Source organism: Bombina bombina, chromosome 10 (assembly GCF_027579735.1).
Source record: "Bombina bombina isolate aBomBom1 chromosome 10, aBomBom1.pri, whole genome shotgun sequence".
Classification (NCBI taxonomy): domain Eukaryota; kingdom Metazoa; phylum Chordata; class Amphibia; order Anura; family Bombinatoridae; genus Bombina; species Bombina bombina.
Window position 1 is genome coordinate 173796813 of NC_069508.1, and position 21875 is coordinate 173818687.

General features: G+C 36.4%; 1 protein-coding gene across 1 annotated transcript; it reads left to right on the plus strand.

Annotated features, from left to right (window-relative positions):
* The first annotated feature begins 207 nt into the window (after positions 1 to 207).
* Positions 208 to 21427, plus strand: PDZK1IP1 (PDZK1 interacting protein 1). The gene is made up of 4 exons (XM_053694015.1): positions 208 to 345; positions 7550 to 7670; positions 17669 to 17767; positions 20773 to 21427. The coding sequence occupies exons 1-4, from the start codon at positions 279 to 281 to the stop codon at positions 20813 to 20815; spliced, it is 330 nt and encodes a 109-aa protein (XP_053549990.1). The 5' UTR covers positions 208 to 278; the 3' UTR covers positions 20816 to 21427.
* Positions 21428 to 21875: the final 448 nt, after the last annotated feature.

A 21875-nucleotide genomic window follows, 5' to 3' on the forward strand; every position in this document is an offset into this window, starting at 1 on the left:
TGTTCTGAAATGCACGCCAACTCCCCAATGCAATGGGGTTTTTTTTGTCGTTTTTTTTCTCACTGGGAGGTTTTTTAATCTGTGACAGGCTGAGATGAATCAGTTTGTGAAACTGAATACAAATAATGATTGTTTGAGCCAACCCCTCCCACAGACAGGAGAGGTGTATCTGCCTCAGGTTTGGCATTAACTAGTCAGGAAGGTATCCAACTCTCCAGGCTGCTGGAATGTGATTCCCAGATATGCGCAGGCAGCAGAGAGGTCTCTAACAAGGCATCATGTTATCCCTAAGGCTTGTGACTCTAATTCTGCTACTCTCCCTAGGCCAGGGCAATGCCCAGGAAGGTAGGTTACCAGATCACTGTGTTACTGGCTGTGTACTTATTGCAACTTGTACTTGTGGTGCAGTAACTGGGGGATGATTTACTTCCAGATCTGAATTAATTGGCCCATGCAATCAGCTTAGTTCTACCTAACTTTAGATGGCTTTTCATACTTTATGTTTAGGATTATACCAGTGTAGGTTTAGGTTTTGTTCTGCTCTATAAACACACAGGTAAATTAGCTTTCTCCAAGACATAGATGGATCATGCACCATCCTTAGATTATACATGTAGTATTATATTCCAGCCAGCTGCTGCTAAAAAAATTTAAGTAGTGGAATAATGTAGATTTTTATCCACATTTTTAGACTAATCTTAGTGTCATCTACTTGTGCACGTGGCTAACATATGCCATTTACAATTGCTGTGCATCAGTATGCTCATAATCTTATGTAGTTTACACAGGTTTTGTTTATTTTTTTGTTTTGTTTTTATTTTGACAGTCAAGTAAAAATGTAACTTTTATGATTCAGATAGGACATGCAATTTTAAACAACTTTTCAATTTACTTTTATCATCAGGTTTGCTTTGTTCTCTTGGTATTCTTTGCTAAAAACTAAACCTAGGTAGGCTCATAAACTGATTTCTAAGCTGTTCAAGGCTGCATTTTGACAGTTTTTCACACCTAGATAGTGCTAGTTCATGTGTTCCATATAGATAACATTGTGCTCACTCCCATGAAGTTATGTATGAGTCAGCACTGATTGGCTAATTGCCCTCGGCTGCATGTTCTCACAAGAGAACCTGCATGCCATATTTAACAAGTGAGCAGCAGGAGTAGCTGCTTGTTGTACAGGTGAGGAGATTTAAATTCACCACCTCTTAGGTGGTGAATTTAAATCTCCCCGGTGTCGGCCGACCTGGGAGATTGACAGCTCCTGCAAGCGCGTAATTGGCTGTGTGCGTGGGCAGGGGGCAGGATAGCACGTGAGCGCAAAATAGCGCTAGTGTGCAATGCTGAATTCCACCAGAGAAATTCAGCCCACCAGAGGTGAGCTGCGGCGGACAGGGGGTGCGTATATGTGCCCGTGTCCACCGCAGTTTAATAAATCGACCTCTAAGTAATCATTTAGGTAAAAAGTGTATTCATATAACAGTGTTGGTTATGCAAAATTGGGAAATGGATAATATAGGGATTATTTAATCTTTTTATACAATAGCAATTAGAGTATAGTAGACTGCCCCTTTAACAAAAGGTGTCAGTAATGGAGTAGAAAACACACAAGCAAAATACATTTGCATACCTGTAAACCTGAGGTCATATTATCTTTTTATGCATGATCTGGATTGTTGTAAGAAGAATTATTTAATCTCAAGATCTTCTAAATGTATGTCTATTGTTTTATTGTAATATTTAAAAAACAATAACAAAGTGAAGACTGAAAATCTGTTTCTTGATTTTTTCTTGCTGTGCTCTTTACTGTAGCCCTGCATGGCGCAAATCTTGAACCCTGTATCTCCTTCACTTTGTTATAAAATAAAGAATAATAATTTTTAAAAAAAGAATGGCACGGCTAGTTTATAAAGTAAGTTACAAGTTACAGCGCATCTTAATTAGAAGTGATCATTTAAAGTCCATCTAAAATATTACTTAGATTCCGGATCTGATATTAAAACACGTAAAGTTACCATCACTTTAACTGCAGCATGTTCAAGTCTCCAAACTACTTACAATTGAAGTTTTTGTTAAGCATGTGTTTTGACAACATAACCTGTTCATATACCAGTGGCCATGTTTGAGTAAAACCACAGCAAACTTAAAGGGACATGAAACTTAAAATTGTACCTTCATGGTTAGGTAGAACATTCAAAGTTAAACAACTTTACAATTTACTTGTATTATCAAACTTGCCTAATTTTCTTGGTATCCTTTGTTAAAGGAGAAACAATTCACTACTGGGAGCTAGTTGAAATTATTGAGTGAACCAATGACAAGAGTCCTATATTTGTGTGGCCGCCAATCACAGCTAGCTCCCAGTAGTGAACTGCTGCTCCTTCAACAAAGGATACCAAGGAACAAAGTAAATATGAAAATAGAAGTAAGCTGCAAAGTTGTTTAAAATGTTATGTTACATCTGAATCGTGAAACTTTAATTTTAACTTTACTGTCTTTTTATTCAAAGGCACTAATGGAAGCGTTTGACGTTAGCACTAAGTCTTAGGGATACTGACCCTTATATTAGGTTGAGTAATTTAGTTAAAGGACATTCAATGCAAAATTAAAATATATAATAATAATAATAATAATAAAATGTACTTATATTAACAAATTAACCTCTCCTCTGGGCATTTTTTGATGAAACAGCTCCTTTTCAAAAGAACCTACTGAGGAGTGTGCACGTGTCTTGAGCATGGCAGCAGCTTTAACAGTGACGTTTGTAAGTTATACATATAGTGCTTGAGACTCGTGTATGCTCTCATAATAAGGAGTAAAGCATTAACAAAGGATACCAAAAGAAGAGGTCAATTTGAGAGCAGACATAAATTGGAAAGTTTTTAATGTTCTCCCTATCTTTATCAGGCAAGTTTATTCAAGAATTCAATTATTATTTGTAAAGTGAAGGTTATGGTCATATTCATATGTTTGACCCTTTGGCTGCAGCTTTTTATACCCACCATGGCAGACAAGGGGCTCACTTTATTGTTTACTCCAGTAAATTCCATGCTGCCCAGCTTGGTCGTTATCTTGGCTCCTAATACACAATTAATCACCCTCTCACTGAAACATTGACCAGCAGGTAATGCAGGTGTATCTGAGTCCTGAACAAGAGCCAGAAGGTTTACAGTAAGTTATGTACCAATGGGTTTGTTTGCATTTATTAGGCAACAGCATTAGTCACCCCCAGTAACTTGCCCTTCTTGCCATGGGGTAAGGCTCAGACATGTAATGAGCTCAGGTGGGGCACAGGGGATGGCGGCTGGGCAACCAGTCACTTACTTTGTTAGGAGAAACGTGTGCATCAGCGGAAAGCAGGCTTTGTTCTTTAAAATCACTGCAACAGAAAATGAAAGGCACTGACTTGTTATTTGGTGGTTAAGGCAAAATGAAAATGCAAGCGTTTGTAGAATATATATATATATATATATATATATATATATATATATATATATATATATATATATACACACACATATATACACACACACATATATACACACACACATATATACACACACATACACACATATATACACACACACATATATACACACACACACACACACACACACATATATACACACATACACACATACATACACACATATATACACACATATACACACATATATACACATATATACATACACATATATACACATATACACACATATACACACACACACATATATACTCATATCTACACACACATATACACACACACATATACACACATATACACACATATACATATACACACACATATACATATATACACACACACACATATATACACACATATACACACACACACATATACACACACACACATATATATATAGACACATACATATATACACACATATACACACACACATATATATACACACACACATATATACACACATATACATATACACACACATATACATATATACACACATATACACACACACACACATATACACACACACACATATATATAGACACATACATATATACACACATACATACAGTATATATGTGTAGAACTGAAATATATTTATATAGAAGTGATTTGAAGGCAAGAGAATTATTTTACCTAATACCTCAGTGCAACACATGGCATGATGGGCTTTATTAATAAACAGACATTATGGACTAGATTACGAGTGAAGCGCAAATTAACGCTCCTGCTTGAGTGTTAATTGCGCTATAAGTAAGGTTTTTTTTGTGCTCATCGGGTTGCACTCGTATTATGAGTTGAAAGAAAACTGTTTTCGCTCTCAAATGCAAAAAGCCGAAGTTAGAATATCCTGTGCACGTTCACGTAGTCCCCCATAGAAATCAATGGAGAAAAAAAAAGTGGAAAAAAACACCCAACTTGCGCGCAAACACAATTGCATATTCTCATGTGCGCTAACCCAACATAAAAATATGAATTTTGTTAATGTATATTTCACATAGCAAAATATTTTATTTTATTCATAAAAATACATAGTTCTACATATATCTAATACTTTTTTGGTACAATATATATATATATACACACACACACATACAAATATACACATGATTATATATAGGTATAGATATATACAGATATATATAGGAATATATATATTTATAAATACATAGAACATATTCCGCTATGTGCAGAACATTGGAATGCGAAATATTTACAGTAAATGCATAGTTAAAACCTTTATTAAAAATGAATATTGCATACATATGCTTTTACATGTTTTCATCTGGCATATTTATGCAATATTCATTTTTAATAAAGGTTTTAACTATGCATTTACTGTAAATATTTCACATTTCAATGTTCTGCACATAGCGGAATATGTTTGATTTTTCGTTTCGCGAAACAGTTAACCAGAACTCTGAAGTCACGGTAATCATTCTAGAAGCGGTAAACCCGACGAGCGCAAACCCCTGTGATAAATTCCTTATTGTTTGCGTGCTAATGTTTGTGCTCCAAAATTTCATTAGAAAAAACAAAGATTAATAAATAAAGAATATAAAATAGTAGGTGGTGTCTGGTGGCTTTGCACATTCCGCTGTGTCACTTATGGAATGTAAAGCTTGTTATATCTGAATAGCTGGGCAAACAGACAAATCTTATCACAAATGTCATTAGACAGAGATCCCAGATATGTGGTTACCAAGGTGACAAGGGTCTCATTATTTACTAACACTTGTGACTTTCTTGCCCACAGTTTGTCTTTTCCTGAGCCATATATTAAAGGGACATTAAAGGGACAGTTTACTCAAAAATTGTCTCCCCTTTAATTTGTTCCCAATGATCCACTTTACCTGCTGGAGTGTATTAAAATGTTTACAAGTAGCTCCTTTACCCTTATATTGGCATTTGAAATTGTTAATTTAGCATGTGGTATCCCCACCTATTCTGAAAGTTTGTGGCCGCGCGTACCAGCTATAGATAAGCTTTGTAAACACAGCCAGCAGAAGAAAGTACACTCCCAGTGTGATAAAGCAGAGATAAGGTAATAAAATGTTGATTTTCCATTGTTCTCTCAAAGTATTGGTGATTGTTTTAAGGACAGATATAAGATAAATAAGTAGGTATATTTGCACAATGTGATACAGTAATGATATCTGATTATACCTACAAGCTCAACCTATTTTATTAGTCTGTGGCTTCAAAACACAAAATCAGAGCTTTAATATACACAAATAAGCCTTAAAAAGCTAATTTTCACACATTTTTTACTCGGCAGTTGGTAAAAAAAGCAATTGTAAACACATTAAGGGAAAAACTATTTTACAGTATACTGTTCCTTTAAACCCAAAATATTTCTCTCATTATTCAGATAGAGAATACAATTTTAAAAAGTTTCCACTTCAAATTTCTTTTCACTGTATTCTTTGTTGACAAGATACCTAGGTACTAGGTAGCGTGCACGTGCCTGCAGCACTACATGACAGGAAACAGTGCTGCCATCTAGTGCTTCTGCTAATGTATAACATTGTTGCAAAACTGCTGCCGTATAGTGCTGCAGACACGTGCACACTCCTCAGCTTACATTCTTGATTTTCAACAAAGGATAACAAGAAAGCTAAGAAAATTTGACAACAGAAGTAAAAAAGAAAAAAAATGTTGTTTTTATGTCCCTTTAAAGGGATTCAGATAGAGCACACAATTTTAAACAATTAAAAAAAAAAAAGAAAAAAAAGAATGGGGTTCGGAGTGCAATTAAAATAATAGAAAAATGTATATAGAAAGTGCAGCAATTCTAAATAATTTATGAAAAAAAATTGTAAATAAAAGAGCAGTGACTAGAAACAACTAGTCATTTAAAGGGACAGTATATAACAAATATAACTGCATGTAATAGACACTAATATAAAGAAGAATATGCCCAGATACTGATATACAAATCCAGAATAAAACCTTTTACAAACTTACTTAGAAGCTCCCAGTTTAGCTCTGTTGGTGAGGTTAGGCTAGGACAGCCACTGAAAGGTGCTGGCTAAACAAAAAGAGCAGACACTTTCCCACCCCTTCCCTGCATATGAAAAGACAGATAACATAAACAGGAGCCTGCAGGAGTCTGTAAACGCTTGTATACATCTGACACTGTGGGGCTTGGTTTGGAGTCTGAAAACCAGCACAATGTTATTAAAAAATAAACAAAACTGTACATTTTTACAAAAACACTCCCAGATGGACTAAATAAATGGATCATATACAAAACATTTATGCAAAGAAACATCTAGTGTTCAATGTCCCTTTAAGTATGACAAGCTGCACATTTCACAAAAATAGAAAATATTATATTAAGACAATTATTCCAGGATAATTACTGGGTACATTTAGCCACCAATCAGCAAGAGCTACCAAGGTTCTGAACCAAAAATGGGCCAGCTCCTAAGCTAACAGTCTCGCTTATCAAATAAAGATACCATGAGAACAAAGAAAAACTGACAATAAAAGTAAATTAGAAAGTTACTTAAAACTGCTGCTCTATCTGAATCATGAAAGAAAAAAATGAGGATTTTATATCCCTTTAAAGCCTTTAGAAAAAAAGAAATCACTCTGTAATTTAACCCTCAAAACATTTTTTGCTTTTTTTCAACTAACTGAGTTGAGGGACCTTTAATCAGAGGAACTTATTTCATCAGGATCATATGGTGTATGACCTTCATCTGGGGCATATTTCCCTGCTTTACTTTCTATCTGAGCCTTTTCCTTCAGGAGAACATAATCTGTACATGTTGGATTTGGTGAGATGTCTGGATATATCTCTTTCTTGCACCAAAAGCTGAGGGCTAACTGCTTTTGGCTATGCAGAAGGTTTTATCCAACATTAGTGGGATGGACTGTTTGCTGTAAAGCTCACCAAGAACAAGACAAGTCCTCTGTTGAGTAGGGCCACTACTGCTCAAAGTGTTTACTGTTCGATTATTGTTCATTTTTATTTCAATGTTGTTTTTAGGTTTATAAGAAATAAAAACTAAGTCTGTGTTTTATACTTTTTAACAATTTAATATTTTCTTTCAGGTCAAAAACCCACAGCAAGGCTTCTTCCCCAGTGGCTCACAGGACTTATTGCAGTAACCGTGTTTCTGTTTCTCGTACTTGTGGCATACGTGGTGAACAGGTTTTGGGAGCGCAGATCTCAGTGAGTTTTGCCTATACCCCTTTCACCTAATACTGAGTATCATTTACTGCAGGTCACAAGAGGGTTCTCATGAATCTACCAGCAGTGATTTGAAGAAATGATCACTGTCTCCAAAGGAAAAATCTGCCACATTTTAATAAACAAAACATAGTTATAACCTAATCTATCTCCAAAACATGAAAAGGGAGGTTTTTTTGTATGGTATTTTGTGCATAATATATAAACTCCCCTGCAAGTGAACTAGTGTGTCTTAGCAAAAGTTTCACAAAGTTAGAATAAAATGGTCTGTGTGTTCTTTTAACCATTTAGCTGCTATAATGCTTAGCACAAAGGGAGGCACATACACTATAGATATGCATTATTCAATAAATGTTTTGCCATTAATACATCCCCCCTGTATAACAATTTTAACTTCCAAAGGAGGGCAAATGTTTGTGCTGTGGTCTGGAGTGGCAGTGGATAGTGTGGGGTCTGAAATTGTTTTGCAGTTTTTAGATTTCTCAACTCCTGCACAAGAAAATATGTTAACAGGAAATGTTTTTTTTGTTTTATTAAAAAGGTAAAACAAATAATAAATTATAATAAATTAACTGAGCAGAATCAGTCCTAAATCACTCTAAGGAAAGACAAAAGGGGAGTGGTTCTCCCTCTCTTTCCTATAGCTGCACATGTGTAAACAACAGTGCACATTCATACCACATCCATACGCACAGAATTAGGATTGGTTAGCAAGGATCATTTTGTTCAGGAACACAGGGAGATCACGGAAAAGAAGCTGCATTATTCAATGCAAAATGCTACTAAGATATACAGGGAGTGCAGAATTATTAGGCAAGTTGTATTTTTGAGGATTAATTTTATTATTGAACAACAACCATGTTCTCAATGAACCCAAAAAACTCATTAATATCAAAGCTGAATAGTTTTGGAAGTAGTTTTTAGTTTGTTTTTAGTTATAGCTATTTTAGGGGGATATCTGTGTGTGCAGGTGACTATTACTGTGCATAATTATTAGGCAACTTAACAAAAAACAAATATATACCCATTTCAATTATTTATTTTTACCAGTGAAACCAATATAACATCTCAACATTCACAAATATACATTTCTGACATTCAAAAACAAAACAAAAACAAATCAGTGACCAATATAGCCACCTTTCTTTGCAAGGACACTCAAAAGCCTGCCATCCATGGATTCTGTCAGTGTTTTGATCTGTTCACCATCAACATTGCGTGCAGCAGCAACCACAGCCTCCCAGACACTGTTCAGAGAGGTGTACTGTTTTCCCTCCTTGTAAATCTCACATTTGATGATGGACCACAGGTTCAGATCAGGTGAACAAGGAGGCCATGTCATTAGATTTTCTTCTTTTATACCCTTTCTTGCCAGCCACGCTGTGGAGTACTTGGACGCGTGTGATGGAGCATTGTCCTGCATGAAAATCATGTTTTTCTTGAAGGATGCAGACTTCTTCCTGTACAACTGCTTGAAGAAGGTGTCTTCCAGAAACTGGCAGTAGGACTGGGAGTTGAGCTTGACTCCATCCTCAACCCGAAAAGGCCCCACAAGCTCATCTTTGATGATACCAGCCCAAACCAGTACTCCACCTCCACCTTGCTGGTGTCTGAGTCGGACTGGAGCTCTCTGCCCTTTACCAATCCAGCCACGGGCCCATCCATCTGGCCCATCAAGACTCACTCTCATTTCATCAGTCCATAAAACCTTAGAAAAATGAGTCTTGAGATATTTCTTGGCCCAGTCTTGACGTTTCAGCTTGTGTGTCTTGTTCAGTGGTGGTCGTCTTTCAGCCTTTCTTACCTTGGCCATGTCTCTGAGTATTGCACACCTTGTGCTTTTGGGCACTCCAGTGATGTTGCAGCTCTGAAATATGGCCAAACTGGTGGCAAGTGGCATCTTGGCAGCTGCATGCTTGACTTTTCTCAGTTCATGGGCAGTTATTTTGCGCCTTGGTTTTTCCACACGCTTCTTGCGACCCTGTTGACTATTTTGAATGAAACGCTTGATTGTTCGATGATCACGCTTCAGAAGCTTTGCAATTTTAAGAGTGCTGCATCCCTCTGCAAGATATCTCACTATTTTTGACTTTTCTGAGCCTGTCAAGTCCTTCTTTTGACCCATTTTGCCAAAGGAAAGGAAGTTGCCTAATAATTATGCACACCTGATATAGGGTGTTGATGTCATTAGACCACACCCCTTCTCATTACAGAGATGCACATCACCTAATATGCTTAATTGGTAGTAGGCTTTCGAGCCTATACAGCTTGAAGTAAGACAACATGCATAAAGAGGATGATGTGGTCAAAATACTCATTTGCCTAATAATTCTGCACACAGTGTATTTGTGGTTAATGTCACCAATACTAACAGTAGCCGCTCCCATCACTTTGCTATTTCTCTCACGGGCTATACAAAAAAAACATAAACGTAACTCTATACAAATAGTGCTTTAAACACATGCACACTCCTAAACCTAACTCAGTCTACTCTCATATAAAGGATCAAGCTAAGCTTTAAAGGGATAGTGTACTGTAAATATTTCCCCCTTTAATGTGTTCCGAGTGATACCTTTTACCTGCTTTAGCATATTAAATTGTTTAAAAATTGCTCATTTGACTTTATTTTGTCATCTAAAATAGCTAATTTTGCCCTAAAAATGTCAGATCTTAAAGGGACATGAAACCCAAATTTTTTATTTCATGATTTTGAAAGAGCATGCCATTTTAAACAACTTTCTAATTTACTTCTATTATCTATTTTGCTTAATTCTCTTGATATCCTTTACTGAAAAGTATATCTAGATAGGCTTAGTCATTGCTGATTGGTGGCTGCACATAGATGCCTTGTGTTATTGGCTCACCCATGTGCATTGCTGTTTCTTCAGCAAAGGATATCTAAAGAATGAAGCATTTTAGATAATAGAAGTAAATTGGAATGTTGTTTAAAATTGTATTCTCTACCTGAAAAAATTCTGTTTATTGTCCCTTTAAGTACTTAGTACGGAAATGTTTTGTAAACAGGAAGGTGCCAAATAAATTACACTCCCAGCAGGTTGTTAGCTCGAAAAGGCCTGATGGTCAGATACTCTACAGCATGGAGACAATTCACACACAATCTTTTGGATTTTTTTAGACCTAATATTGTAATGTAAGAGTCTCTCCTTAACATAAAGATCACCATGTCTCAAAACAAAATGTGTTTCTAATTTTTTTTGAGGGGCCTCGTCATCATGCTTATAAGAATTAAATCATGTTGCCTGAGCGGAGAGCTTTAGCTCAACAGGCCTTAAGTATTGACTTTTGTGTAAACAGAGATAAGATAAGGAAGCTATTGTGCATATAAATAAAAAGATTAGATAAGGATGTCTGCTCTCCCTAAAAGCTTAGCCCTTTGAAATGGGTTATGGTTTCAACTAGCAAAAAACAGTTAGTTTATATAGAAAAATAAACCTAAATTAGCAATTTCACATACATGTTATTCTCTGCAGAGGGTGTAACAAGTCACTGGAAACTCATTAAGGGTAAAACAATGTTACAGTACACCGTCCCTTTAGCAATGGATACCAAGAGAAAGAATTAAACTTTATAATAGATGTAAATTGGATAGTTTTTACAATTGCACTTTCTCTATCTGAATCGTGAATGTTGAGCTTGCATTTCATGTCACTAAAATCAAATATTCTCATAACCTTTATTTGCTGCATAGGTTTTGAGTGATGTAAATTAGCTATAAGCAACTGGTGTCAAATAGTTGTGCAAGACCTATTGTTTAAATAAATTAATGCCAGCGCTCCTCCCTGGGATTAGCTGGCTGCTTATAGAACAGGTATGGCTCAGTTCATCTGCCAAGAGGAAAAACAAACACTCAAGTACTCCTGACTTAAAGGGACATTGTACTATAATATTTTGTGTTTCCAGTGTTTTTATTTACATGCACACAGCTTTATTTTGTCATTTGTAATAACTGATTTTGCTCATTGAAAACCATCACCTATACTGAAACTATAAATACATAAGTATTCTCTTCATAAAAGCTATGTAATCAGGAGCCAGCAGCACTTATCTATCTCCTAGTGGGGGTGGGAGAGAGAGACTTAGATTATTGAAAAATTAGGTTTTGCTCATTGAATACCCTGGCCATAATTAGCATATTATAATAATAATTTAATAATTATAATAATAAATAATAATAATAAATAATAATAATAATTTCAATAATTCAATTGTGTACAGAGATAACTTGAGCACGTCTGCTATTTGGTAGGCTCATTCAATTTAAATGGGTATGTCCTTTAAAGTAATAAGTTGGTTTTAATCATTAAAAACTGCTAAAAATACAAAAACAAACCTACATTTTCCCATATATTTAATGTTCCTCAGCGGTATAAGAAGTCATTGGGAACACATTAAGAGAAGCAAACTACAGTACACTATCCATTTAAAGTCAGTTTGTATATACATTATACACCGTATATATAAGCAATTAGGCAGTGAATTGCAAAAGATCTACCTACAAAATACATTATAAAAGTATTAAAACTTGCAAACCTGCAACAATAAATGACTTGATTACTGGGTGAGTGTGTTTAGTGCTGTGTACAATTAGTGATAATGGTAAATGAGTCCGTCCTCTTCCCTAAGCACCTGCTGTATGTAGCTGCTTCAAGCAATTTGCAGCATTTTTCAGCAGATCCACGTTATAGCTCCAACTTCTCCAGTGAGCATTAGACAAGTACAATTTGCAGAGGTATTTGGGAATGAAACATTAATGTGTTTTATTTTATTTATTACATTATTTCCTTATAAATTAGACTATCAGGTGCACTGAAAAGGAACACTGCAAAAATTACCAACAATAAGGGCAGAGCTTCCACAATATGTTTTCCTGGACACGTATGAGTTACACATGTGCAGGGTGGAACATGAATAGTGCTGTCCAGGATCTCTATTTGTGTGCTGTAAAGGTATTCAGTGCATGTTGCCCTTTGCACACCCTGCAGCATGTGTAACTCATAAGTGCCCAGGAAAACATGGCCGAGGTAGCAACCCTAGCTTAGTCCCTTGGTTACCAAGTGGAGCAGCAACACATTATGGTGCACTAAAGCCCTTTTAAAGTAGTTATAAGGTTCTATCCCACAGATAAATTCAGGCGTCTCCTAAAGGGACACTGAATTTGTAATATAAAATATTTCATCTGTAGTAAACAAAATAAAGAATAAAATACAACAACTTTGCAACCAACATACTTTCATTATTCAATTTGTCCCATTCAGCTGTTAATTAACTTAAATTAAATTGTGGTCTTTCTCCTTTCAATGAGGGCAATTAGGGACAGATACATTGTGCAAACAAAGGCTGTGTATGGAATATAGCAATGTTAAAGGTACCTTAATAGTTACATTGTACTATATATATATGTTGTATGACCCTTTGAGTCATCAATTTCCCAGCCCATAAACACACATACTATTTAACCCTTACCGTAAATGAACTAAAGACAGACACAAAACTTGTGGTATAAAAATCTGTTCTCAGCCTGCTTATTAAATAACACTTATCTTAGCTAAAACTTATAAATTACAACTTTGAAAACACCATAATAACTTATTGTAACTCCACCAATCTTGCTTTTTGTGCTAGCCCCATTTAGCCTAAACTTTTTCTCAAGGTTAGTTTTGACCAGGCCGTCTTTTAAGCTCCAGCTGGACATAGCCAGATGCTAAGTCTGTTACTTTTATAACCTAACCAGCTCCAAGGGACCCCATGCCCAAGGAGCTAATTATCTAGCTCTCCCACCCCTTGGGGAGGCTACCAATCAGCCTTTTTTGCCTTTGTCTGAAAATGCTGATGACTAGAACCCTGCCCCCAGCTGTGACAATAAAACCAACAAATAGGGAGGGAGGGAAGACTCGTGCAAAACTTTCATTCACCTTCTCAATAAACTTTTTTTTCAATGATGCCAAACACCCCCTTTAGCTTTTATATGCCCCCTTCTAAGCCACACCTTTTCCTCCACCCTTGTCCATCCCTGGGGCCCAACTCCTCCCAAAGTGTCAAAGGGCTCCTCCCACTATGTCCCTCCGTTTGCGGAGCCAGGCTTTCCACACACAATGATAAAGGTAAAACCGAGGTTTTAACATGAGGGTGCTTATTACTTTATAAAAATTAAACCTTTACACTTATTTCTTCAGTAAACAACTAATATAATTTATAAAATACATTTATACAATGCGCTCAGGCTAATCTTTGCTTTTACATCATTATAAATCTAGAATTTATTTACCATTTCATGTCCCTTTTAAAGAGCCCGAAAATGCTAAGAATATAACATGTAAACTGGCTTTGGTCCCTTATTTTTCTTTTGATATTATTTTCTTTACATATTTCTGGCATTTTGTCTGCCCCTTTATTTACTTAAAAGACAGTATACTATAAAATTATTTTTCCCTTAATGTGTTTCCAATTACTTTTTTTACCAGCTGCAGAGTATAAAATGTATGAGATTTGCTTTTTTAAGGTTTATTTGTGTATATGAATTAGCTGATTTTGTGTTTTGAAGCCACAACCTAATAAAATGGGTTGAGCTTGTAGGTATAATCAGATCTCACTACCTTATCACATTGTGTACATATACATGTGTCTTTATCTTATATCTGTAGGTATAATCAGATCTCACTACTTTATCACATTGTGTACATATGCCTGCTTCTTTATCTTATATCTGTAGGTATAATCGGATCTCATTACTTTATCACATTGTGTACATATACCTGCTTCTTTATCTTATATCTGTAGGTATAATGAGATCTCACTACTTTATCACATTGTGTACATATACCTGCTTCTTTATCTTATATCTGTCTGTAAACCAATCACCAATACTTGGAGAGAACAATGGAAAATTAACATTGTATTACCTTATCTCTTCTATAACCCACTGGGAGTGTAATTTATTCTACTGGCTGTGTTAACACAGCTTGGCCTTGAGGCCAACAACTTTCAGGATGGGTGGGGATACCACAGGCTGAATAAACTATTTTAAATGTCAATATAAGGGTAATGGAAATACTTATAAACAATTGAATTGAATACACTCCAGCAAGTAAAGTCGATCGTTGGAAAGAAATTAAAGGGGAGACAATTTTTGAGTAAACTGTCCCTTTAAAGGGATATTATACCCTAATTTTTTCTTTGCATAAATGTTTTGTAGATGATCTATTTATATAGCCCATACAGTTTTTTTTATAGCAAAATCGATAGTTTTGCTTATTTTTAAATAACATTGCTCTGATTTTCAGACTCCTAACCAAGCCCCAAAGTTTTAAGAGAATACCAACGTATACCTACCTGCTTACTCCTGTTTGTTTAAAAGGGCCTTTTCATATGCAGAGGAAGGGGGAGGGGGGGATGTCTGCTATTTCCCACTTGCAGTGGGTGTTCCAGTAACCTTTAAAACAGAGCTAAACTGGAAGCTTCTAAGTAAGTTTTTAAATGGTTTTATACTGGATGTTTATATCAGTATCTGTGCATCTTATTCTTTATAGTAGTGTCTATTACATGCAGTTATATGAAAATTGGTGCATACTGTTTTAATACAGATGTTCTGCTTTTTTAAATGACTACTACTTTCATTTTTACGTGTGTTTTGTTATGCCTTTGGGGGGGGGGGGTCTTTGGGTAGCTATTGGGCTGAGAGAATTGCCCCTATAGTCCAGTACATTTTCAGCATGAATTTCCTATTTATTTTAGACCACTTTAAAAGGCCATTTAACACATAATTGCATAATCAACACATGCATAATAAAAAGACAACACAAAAGCACTTAGTTTGAATTTAAATGAGTAGTAGAGTTTTTTTCTGACAAATTTCAAAGCTAGTTTCCTTCTCCATGCATCATGTGACAGCCACCAGCCAATCACAAAATGCATATATGTATTGTCTGTAAATTCCTGCACATGCTCAGTAGGGGCGGGTGCCTCAGAAACTGTGTGTAAAACAAGACTGTGCATATTTAGATAATAGAAGTGAATTAAAAAGTTGTTTAAAAGTTTGTGAGGAATATCCTATCTCTTTGTATTATTGATCTCTTAAAGATGCCAAGTTACCACTATCAGCCAAGCTTATAGATTACATTCCATTTCCATATGGGAGACTCGCAACATACATGATCCCAGGTACCCCTCACTATATACGTCACCACATGAAGATTGGGAAAGATATCTCTACCAACAATTTGTTTATTTTTCACTTACTTATTCTAGCCATTTTGTATAGCACACAGCACCTTTTAGCTCTCCTACCCCATTAAGCCATATAATTACTTCTGTGTACCTCCCTAGTAGTCACCTAAACAGTAAGCCACTCCTCATAGAGTACACCCCTGTAACTATATAACATGACCTTTACTTACTCCCTCCACATTATTATTCTGGCATCTTGGATGGCTCCGCCCCTCATTCCCCCCTCCCTTATTTCACTTTGAGTGGCTCTGGCCCGCTGGACTCCCTTTCCCCCCTCCTGACTAATCTGGTCCAATAGCGACCTACCAAATACTATTCCGCACTTGCCCCAATTCTACCAGAATGAATAGATACATAAACTTCCTCTATGGTAAAGTGCGGACCATACTTCCTATATATAACATATAAAACCGAGGTTTCATTATTCCACATACAAACATTTTCTCCTTTACTAACATCTATGTTTTGCATGGTTCGCAATCGCAATTACATGCGCCTCTTATCTGTTGCAAAAAAATTTCACTTCCATAAAAGAGGTATGAACACTGGTCACAGCTGTATATTTCATGATTATTGTTCTCATCTTATCCCAAAGACACAGAATTTATGCTAAGAGCTGTTACCTCTCTAATTCATGGCTCTGTTTATGTCCTGGAATGCACTGTACTTTTTAGTTCCATGTTAACATTGTTTTCAGATGAAAATGTTATGTCTCATTTCTTATAACCTCAATAAAAAATATTTAATAAAAAAAAAAAAAAGTTGTTTAAAAATATGTGCTCTATCTGAATCATGAGAGTTTATTTTTGACTTTAGTGGTCCTTTAATTTCTAATTTCTTCATGCATAATTAATTTCTTATCTTTCATGTGCATGAGAATTTATTTGTTTTTAGTGACAGTTTATTCTCACATATACGGAAAGTAGTCTACTCACCCCATTGATCTTTATCAATAAATAAATAGCTGATTAATTTTATTGATTTGATCAGGCTAAAGATGGTCCTTAAAAGGACACTAAAGTCATAATGAAACTTTCATGATTCAGATAGTGCAGCAATCTTAAACAACTTTCCAATTTAATTCCATTAACAAAATGTGCACAGTCTTTTTATATTTATACTTTTTGAGTCACCAGCTCCTACTGAGCATGTGCAAGAAGTCACAGAATATACGTATATGCATTTGTGATTGGCTGATGGCTGTCATATGATGCAAGAGGAGTGGAAATAGACAGAACTTTGAAATTTGTCAGAACAAAATCTACTACTCAATTGAAGTTCAGACTAAGAGGTTGATTTATCAAGCTGCGGCGGACAGGGGTGCATAAACGCAACCCTGTCTGCCGCAGCTCGCCTCTGGCTGGCTGAATTCCCCTGGCGGAATTCAGCATTGCACATGAGTGTTATTTTAAGCTCACGTGCAATCCTGCCCCCTGCCCGCACACAGCCAATCACTCGTGGGCAGAAGCTGTCAATCCCCCCCGGTCGGACGAGACTAATGACCGTTGCTTGTTAAATACGGCGTTTAGGTTCTCTCGTGAGAACCTGCAGCCGTAGGCAGTCAAACCCCTGCCGAAGAGGTTGATAAATTGAACCCTAAGTGCTATTGCATTGTCTTTTTATCATACATTTGTTGATTATGCAGATCTATGTATTTACTGGTCCTTTAAGCTGAGTCCTATGTAGGTCAATGTGCCCTGGTTCTGAGGTTTACAATATCTCTGTTTTTCTTCCAGGGATAACATGATGTCCGTCATCGAGATCAAGAGTGACGGTATTGAGGAAGTGGTCTCTAATGGCACGCACGAGAGCTACAGGACACTAGACAGTGTCAGGTGGGTCAAACATCATGTGACTTATCAGGTTCTATTATTGGCATGAAGAACACAGAGAACTTAGTCCCTTAAACTCTTTCTGTATCACAGCGGTGTTGACAGCTTGTTGTTTTATGATCTCTGAGTATCTTGTTGGAAATGTCACTGTGATGGCAATATTGTAGCTGCCAGGTCACCATGGCACAATATAGTTGCTGTATCACTGCTAGTGTTAAAGGGACAATGCAATATAAAATTGATTCCTCTAAATATGCTTTCAATGGTTTGTTTTACCAGTTACAAAGTATAACATTGCTTATTAAGGTTTGTTTTTGTATATAAAATACCTATCTGTTTTAACTGAAATCTGAAACACAATCAAATGGGCTGAGCTTCCAGAGACAACAGACCTCATTATCATATCTCTTACACAAAATCCTCCTTAACTTATCTATCTGTACACAGAGAGACAAATACTTAGAGAAAACAATGGAACATTTACATTTATTATCACTGTCACAGCCCCCACTGGGAGTGTAATTTCTTCTAAACGGTCTTGTTTACATAGCTTTTCTATAACCAGTACTTACATATTGAAATATTCAGTATAAATGGGGATACAACTGGTAAAATCATATATTACAAATTACAAAATAAAGGTAAAGGAGCAATTTGTAAACAATTTAATACACTGCGGCAGGTAAAATGGTTAATTGGGAACAAATTAAAGGAGAGAAAAATGAACAATACACTGTCCCTTTAACCCTTTGGATTCAGGGGAGGGCCGTAACATTCAAAGTTCTCTCTGGTATGAAAATGGTTAACCAGTTCTTACCCTTAACACTAACCCACAATCGCTAATCGTACCTTGCACTCTAGATCCCTAATCGTACCTTGCATCTAGATCACATTCTTGGTGAAATCTTCACCCCCTAAGTTGTAGCTTAAAATTGCCATAGAGGTTAAAATGAAACATTCATGATTCAGGTAGAGCTTGTAATAAAAAATAAAAAAAGAGAGATACTGAGGTAGTCTCAGAAGTGTGACGTGTCTTGAGCACCTATATCCCCAACCAGCGTTAGCAACAATGCTTTTAACTATTTTTATACTTATAGTGCTCAATACATGTGGGTTGTTCCTGAGGCTCCTCAGTATGCTGTCATGGAAAGGAGCTACATTGTTACAAAGGAGGACTAAGAAAAAGTAAATTGATAATAGAAGTTAATTGGATTTTTTTTTATATTGATCCACGTCCCTTTATTAAACAGGTCAAATCCCTTTAAATAAATAGGTCAAAGCTGAAGACTTTATGGCACATCTTTAAAGGGACATTAAAGACTAAATACATATAAACATAATATTTAGGTTATTCCCTCCTCCCTCTAGTCATGAGTGCCGCCATGTTGAAATTTACCTTTCACTACAGTCCCAGTGCTGACGTGTTTTGCACATGTGCAGTAACTCTCCTTCAGATAATTGCAGTAAAACCTAGGTTTCAAAATGGCGCCACTCATGGATAGAGGGAGGTGCATGGGCTGTGTTTAATGCTTGCTTCTGAAGTGCTAGGGCTGCTTATACACAGCACAAATAATTCCAATGTAACCATCATACACGGTACTGGGGTGCTAGGGTTGCCACCCCATACCTTAAAATACAGAACACTTATAAGTTAACACATGCTGCAGGGTATGCAGGGAGGAATATTAATAGTGCTGTCCAGAAACACAATACATGTTCCTCCCTGCAGCATGTGTAACTCATAAGTGTTCAGAAAAACATGGCTGAGGTGGCAACTCTACTGGGTGCCCCACAGTCTGCTGTAAACCACATGACATTCCCAGTGATCACATGACATTCCCAGTGATCACATGACATTCCCAGTGATGTGCCACGGAACTTACCACACCACCCTGTTTCATACAGGGTCACTGCAATACACTTTTCATGGCACTTTGGAGTATGCTTTTAATGATTAAACTGCCCTGCAAGTGTTGGGCATTGCTTTGCTGACCAGAGGAATATTCCCTGCAATGTTTAACACACAACTGTCATTTGACCTTTGCACACAAACAAATGTTCACAATCTCTCCATTTCATGTGATGATGGAGTGAAGAGCTAAAGACATCCCTAGTAAACATATATGAGCTATTTACTTCTTACCACTTGTGTAGCGTCTCAGACTATAGCACACAGGGTGTAGCGCCGGGTTACAGATCATTCTCACTGCCTGTTAGTATTCTGCACATTCTTTTCTTAATTGTGATTGAATCAGGCATTTACTGCATATTTAAAACCAAATACAATTTAAGAGTCTTTGAGTGAGTTTCTAAACATGATTATGCGGGTAACATACAGTTATCATCCAGGTATATTACAGGCATATCACAGGCATATCACAGGTATATCACAGGTATATCACAGGTATATTTCAGGTATATCACAGGTATATTGCAGGCATATCACAGGCATATCACAGGCATATCACAGGCATATTGAAGGTATAGCAAAAGTATAAACACAGGCGTATTATAGGTATATCACAGGCATATCACAGATATATCACAGGCATACTGAAGGTATAGCAAAAGTATATCACATGCATATCACAGGTATATCACAGGCATATTGAAGGTATAGTAAAGGTGTATCACAGGTATATCACAGGCATATCACAGGTACGTCACAGGCTATTAAAGGGATATCACAAGCATATCACAGGCATATCACAGGTATATCACAGGTATATCACAGGTATATCAAAGCCATATCACAGGCATATCACAAACATTATCCTACTGAGCATGTGCAAGAAATCACAGTATATACGTATATGCATTTGTGATTGGCTGATGGCTGTCACATGATATAGGGGGAATGGAAATAAACAAAACTTTTGAAATTTGTGAGGAAACAATCTACTTCTCTTTAGAAGTCTCAGACTTTATTTATTATGCAAATCTACTGTATTAACTAGTCCTTTAAGGAAAGACCAAAGTCTAATTGGTGATCACAATGTTTCTTGCAGATCCACAGAACATGAGCACGCGTATGAGAACCTATGGAAGTGAAAGACAATGTATGACCACTGCTATGTAGTAACTCCCTACTGTGTGCTTTATCCCCATACTGCTCCCAATGGCTATGTAGTAACTCCCTACTGTGTGGTTTATCCCCATACTGCTCCCTATGGCTATGTAGTAACTCCCCTACTGTGTGGTTTATCCCCATACTGCTCCCTATGGCTATGTAGTAACTCCCTACTGTATGGTTTATCCCTATACTGCTCCTATGGCTATGTAGTAACTCACTACTGAGTGGTTTATCCCCATACTGCTCCCTATGGCTATGCAGTAACACCCTACTGTGTGGTTTATCCACCATACTGCTCCCTATGGCTATGTAGTAACTCCCTACTGTGTGGTTTATCCCCATACTGCTCCCTATGGCTATGTAGTAACTCCCTACTGTATGGTTTATCCCCATACTGCTCCCTATGGCTATGTGGATAACAAATACCTCATTTGGTCAAAACCTACAGTTACACTCATAATAACACCATCTAATGAAAATGATTTTAAAAGAAATATTGCATAAAAACATTATAAAGGCTCAGACATGAGGTCTAAGAAAAAAAGGGCTACAAAGGACTTTAACATAGAGATATATACATGTCTAAAGATGTTATTGTGTGTATATTGTGTATTATATATATATATATATATATATATATATATATTTTATATATATATATATATATACACACACACACGTGTGGTACAATATGTATTTATGTATATATGTATTTACAGACATGTATACACATATAAACACATAAAACATAAGCCGAAGTTGAGAGCAGTTAATGAATAAACGGGAGAGCGATAAATAGCGCACCACTTGTAATCTATCCCATTGTCTTTTTTTCTTACATATTTATATTCCAACAACTCTTAAATGTTCTCAATATTTACTCTAGTTTGCATCCTTTTAAAATGTATTGCCTTGTGAAGAGCAGATTCAGGAGCAGCAATCCCACTACTGGGAGCTAGCTGAACATAATGACAAGAGGCATATGGGTTCAGTCACCAATAACAAGCTAGCTTCCAGTGGTGCACTGCTGCTCCTGAG